This window comes from Engraulis encrasicolus, chromosome 23 (assembly GCF_034702125.1).
Source record: "Engraulis encrasicolus isolate BLACKSEA-1 chromosome 23, IST_EnEncr_1.0, whole genome shotgun sequence".
Lineage (NCBI taxonomy): Eukaryota > Metazoa > Chordata > Actinopteri > Clupeiformes > Engraulidae > Engraulis > Engraulis encrasicolus.
The window spans coordinates 40,962,866-40,968,256 of record NC_085879.1 but is presented as its reverse complement, the minus strand read 5'-3'; the positions used below and the strand labels follow the sequence as shown (position 1 = coordinate 40,968,256).

Sequence of the window (5,391 nt, the reverse complement as noted above, 5' to 3'; positions counted from 1 at the left end):
TGCTCTATGTCTCTTCCCCTATCCCAATGTGACTATGCTCCATTCATTTTAAGTTTTTTTTCCGAGTACACCCTGCAATGTGCTCAAGTACCCCTAGTGGTACACGTACCCCTGGTTGGGAAACACTGCGCCTAGGTGAGCACCCCCTTTCCTTTTTGTGCATTTAGACAATGTCATCTGTAAACAAAGCGCCATGCATCTGGTCGAACACAGCTAACCTGCACCAAGTCCATGCATAATCATTACAACATGTTAAATGTTAAAAAAAAGACATTTGGCTCCCTAGGCGACCGCCTAGTGTGCCTATGCCAAGCGCCGGCCCTTGTTGTGCACCCCATTGGCATTAGAGTAAGGGTTTGGGTTCATTTTAGGGGAGGAGCGGGGGGATGTTAAGTGGAACTGATTCACCAGGGCCCTGCGTATCAGAGGGGCCCACTGGGAGTCGAACGTAGAACGCGGGTATACGGAGTATACCCACTTCCAAATTTCATGGTTTTCAATATACCCACTTAAAATTGATTGATCCATTGTTTTGAATGGCACAAATATATACAGTATACCCACTTCAAAAAAATCTCAAATATACAGTATACCCACCATAAAAAAGTACACTACACCACTGCAGATATGTTTTGTTTTGTTGTTGTTTCTACATATTGATTTCATATAAACAGGTGAAGGGTGAGCATTGGACCTGGTCCATGGGGTGTCTAGAATGTATTGCTACTCCCTGCCCTGATGCTAACAGTCTAGAAGTATCTAATCTTGACGAAGCAGGCAGCCCATCTCGACAGATAACCAGCCCCGGCCAGCACAACACGCTAGCTAGCAGGCCAAGCCATAGGCCAGGCCAGGACCGGGAAGCACCATCACACGATGTGAATAAATCTCTGGGCAGTATGATCCAGCTGGGATCAAGATCGGGGGCCTGAGAGTGTATCACCCCCTGATCCTCTCCTCTCCTCTCCTCTCCTCTTCTCTTCTCTCTCCCTGTAGCCCACAGAGGCCGATCAATGATGGCCGATATAAATCTCCTTTCTGCAGGGTTGGGCTGGGCTGGGGGAGAAATAGGGTCCGGGCACTTTTCGCATAATATAAAGGGGTCCCTCATAATTAGCAGCGCAGAACTGATTCACCAGTGGGCCTCGCACCCTGCTGGGCCCCTATTTTCAGAAATGTAAAAAAAACAAAAAAAACCACACACACACATTTGGGCCACGAGGGTGCGGGGCCCACCGTAAAAATGCCCACTATGCCAGATGTCCAGTCCAGCCCTGCCTTTCTGAGGCGGACAGTCACCAGGATCAAGACAGCTAAAAAAGCAGGGAGAAAACATCCAACCTCCAACCTCCTCCCTGGAGGGATGAGGATTTTTTTTTATGATTATCATCTCGGGTTTTAAAAAACACAAGTATCCATCCATCCTTCCCGACCGCTAGTATCAAGACATATAAGCATCCATAAACGCCAAGGGGGGAAAAAGAAGAGGATGCTTTTCTGACGGAAATCAGCAATGCTCGTATTACAAGTGTTCCGGATGAAGACACACATCACGTAAATACAGTTTATGCCCTATGATAACTTTCCAAAAGGCTTCGTGGAGTGACTTGGACTACCTGACGTGGAGAATGTGTACCTTTGGCAAAACAGCCATTTTACAGGACATTCTTTGAAGTGTACAGTCTTCCTGTTGTTTAGCATCCTCATTCTTGCACTGACAAGAGCAAAAATATTATGTTACATGCCAAAGATAAGTGTTTATAGTATTATCAAAGTAAAAATATGAGCAGAACAGTATAGTACAGTACAAGTGGGAAAATATAGCAGCTTAAATAATACTGCCAAAACCTATTTTGATATTTGTTTGATCTCTCTCTCTCTCTCTCTCTCGCTCTCTCTCTCTCTCTCTCTCTCTCTCTCTCTCTCTCTCTGTCTCTCTCTCTCTCTCTCTCTCCTTCTCCCTAGCCGGTGTATCTGATTGATAAACATCTAGTGATCTGATATAAGACCTCATCATCTACCATCACTTTTCCACTTAACACTCACTTTCTCGTACTGTAAAAGCTGCTAGAGAGACAAAGACAGGGTGAGATATAGGCCTAGGTACAGTACTTAGTTTTATATACATAGTGCTCTTTTTTCTGTATTCAACTGTGGTGGAAATATGTCTTAACCCCTTGCCACAGAGCCTCTGCCATGACTAAATCTTAATAGGTCTATGTTATTTAAGTCTCTCTGCAATGTAATAGCAAAGTTTTTATGATGTGCAAATTTGAATGAATAGCCTGTCGACTGGCCCATCTGCAGTAAAATGGCTACAAGGGATGATGCTTACATACGTAGTATGTCCAATTTGGCATATTTAGATAATTCAGAAAAGGTGCATTTCTTTTAAACTGTGTGTCATTTCCTCACAGTTATGTTTGGTTGTTGTTAATTCATAATTGAAACCGATCGTGTCTCAGTCAAATTCTGCCCACACCACAAAAACAGTTGGCCTATAGCCTAATCTAGGCCTAATTAGGCTAATCTAGTCGGCTCTCTATCTATGTTTGTGGGTTTCCTGCATTAAAAAAACAACAACATTGTTTTACAGTTCAATTAGCTACTTTGTTTTGTTACATTTGCAAAATTATCATCTGTAATTGCACACCAGAGATACACGTCCTGCACGTTGAGGGCAATAACAACGCAACACTCATGGGTCGCTTGTTTATGTCAAAACACAACCCGGTCGTAAGTCAATGTTCTTGAGATTAATTACAAGGAGGAAAAACTTTTAATGGGTCTTTTCAACGTCATGAGATGATGTCATTGGAATTCCCCAAAAGCGTCTCTTGTGTGTATTTAAGACAACGTTTGCAGCCATAACTTTGAGAAGTCAGTGGTTGGCAGGTAATTGTTTGAATTTGGCCTCTGATGAACACGTTGCCAATGTGACTCAGTGATGTATCAATGAAACATTCATACATATATGTTATTTGAATTATGTGTGATGCATAACTGTGTTGGGATTTGTTCATGTTCATTGGAAATACTTTTGCTTGTGGTTCAAACTAACCTGCTCTAATCAAACAAAATAATTTGCGGCAAACCAGTCTGTTACGTTGGGATAAAATGTGAATGTGTTTATGTGATTTTATGCCTTTCTCCCATTCAGGATTTCCAACATCTATTGGAGAGAATGAATGTCTCGGATTCTGTGACATTTTTTGTCATAGAAGGATTTCAGGAAAAGAAACTGCTTATGTTTAGCATTTTCCTAATTGTGTATATTCTGGTTTTGTGTGGCAACAGCATGATCATATTCCTTGTCCGAACAGACCCAAAGCTGAAGTCTCCCATGTATTTCTTCCTTCACAATCTGTCCTTCTCTGACATGGTGTACACAACTGTAAGCATCCCTAACATGCTGTCAGGTCTATTGAAGGAAGAGCACACCATCTCTCGATCAGGTTGCATGTTGCAGATGTACTTTTTCCTGTGCATGGCCTCGACTGGGCGTGCCATCCTTACCGTGATGGCGTACGACCGGTACGTGGCTGTGTGTAACCCGTTGCGGTATGCCGCCATCATGACCAGGAAAGTGTGCATCCTGCTGGTGTTTGCGGCGTGGTGTTACGCGTACATTCTCATCTTACCAGCACTTTCTCTGGCCGTCCGGCTTACGTTCTGCGGCCCCAACAGGGTGAAGCATATTTTCTGCGACCACTCGTCAGTCGTGAGGCTGGCCTGTGGCAGCACCGCTGCCAACAACATTGTGTCTCTCAGCACGGCCATGTTCATCCTGCTGGGCACGTTCTGCCTGATCCTCACCTCCTACATTAAAATCGGCATAGCCGTGCACAGCATGGGCAGGGCGGAGAAGATCAAGGCCTTCGCCACGTGTGCGTCTCACATGATAGTGGTGTGCATCTCGTACGTGTCGGCGGCATGCGTGTACATCTCCTACCGGGTGGCCACGTTCAATCCTGACACGCGCATGATCGTGGCCGTGCTGTACTCTGTTCTAACGCCTCTCCTGAATCCCATCATATACACCCTGAGAAACAAGGAGCTCTGGGAGGCTCTGAAGAGGGCTCTGTGTAGACGCAGCACAACGGGTGGCACTCAGAGGAAAACAGTGCCTTCTATAAACTGACATTTTTTTTGCCGCCAAAAATGATATGATATCATGTATGACTCACTGTCATCTTTCAAACGTCATCTCAAGATGAACTTTTTCCCAGACCACTTATAACACCTAACGTCTGTTTATCCAGTTCCTTTAACCACCACTGTCTCTTCCCTCCAGATCTATTGTTGCTGTCGCCCTTTGTTGCCTTTCACTGTTCTGTTGTTCCCCCTGTGTGTTTGTTGTAATCAGTGGTGTAGTCTACTTATTTTATGGTGGGTATACTGTATATATTTGTGCTATTCTAAATAATGGATCAATCAATTTTAAGTGGGTATACTGAAATCCCTGAAATTTAGAAGTGGGTATACCCGTGTTCTACGTAGACTACACCACTGGTTGTAATTGTCTACATGTTCCTCACTTGTGAAGTGACTTTGAGTGTCATGAAAACCACAATATAAAACGTATGTATTATTATTATTATTATTATTATTATTATTATTATTATTATTATTATTATTATTGTTTGCAATTATGATTTACTCTAAATGTGAAATGTTCAGAGATCCTTGCAGGAAAATGCTGCCTTCCATAAACTACTTTTGATTATTTTAATATTTACTATAGCCTACAGTGAAATTTACTGTGCGTGTTCATAACTGTTTTGGTGCTTAATATAAGTCCAATGGAAATGAACACCATGCTGTTGTTAACCCTGAAGTTGCCCTACATGATGTTAAACTGTAGAAAATATTGACAGTACTTTATCATAATGACTTATAATGTGTTAAGCATTGTTTTTAAACCTTGGGTCAGCCTATGGTAATCATATGGTAGCAATTATCTCATTTTATATCTCACCATTTAATCATTGATAAGCATTGTTTGTGAATGGTTTGTGCATGGTGAATATTGTTGAAGTCTTAGTTAACCTCCTATACATTCACAAAAGACTTAAGTATTGCTCATAAGAAAGGAGTACCTCATAACTCATTATCCAAGTATATCGCAAATGTGTAACCACTAACCAGGGAGCTCTAACTCATTACCTACGTATATCTGGAGAGCCCAAGTGAGAACTGTTTATGCTTAAAAAACATTTAGGCCTACAGATGACATTTTATAACTAGGCCTTGGTCATGAGTACTCCACATGTACTTGATGTGTTGTATGAACTCGATATGTTGATATCTTGTACAGTATATTTTGGGAGATTTTCTAAAGTGAAACTTTTTTGTGCTGAACAAAACATTCACAAATTATTTGTTAAGGCT

The 5,391-nt window shown here is 42.1% G+C and overlaps 1 protein-coding gene across 1 annotated transcript; it reads left to right on the top strand.

The window, feature by feature from the left end:
- Positions 1-2,390: 2,390 nt before the first annotated feature.
- Positions 2,391-4,141, top strand: LOC134440012 (olfactory receptor 10C1-like). Its single transcript, XM_063189937.1, has 2 exons — positions 2,391-2,429; positions 3,182-4,141. The coding sequence occupies exon 2, from the start codon at positions 3,185-3,187 to the stop codon at positions 4,139-4,141; it is 957 nt and encodes a 318-aa protein (XP_063046007.1). The 5' UTR covers positions 2,391-2,429; positions 3,182-3,184.
- Positions 4,142-5,391: the final 1,250 nt, after the last annotated feature.

What these genes read in the sequence shown, in the direction of transcription:
- LOC134440012 (XM_063189937.1), top strand. Translation starts at nt 3,185, where the DNA reads ATGAATGTCTCGGATTCTGTGACATTTTTTGTCATAGAAGGATTTCAG.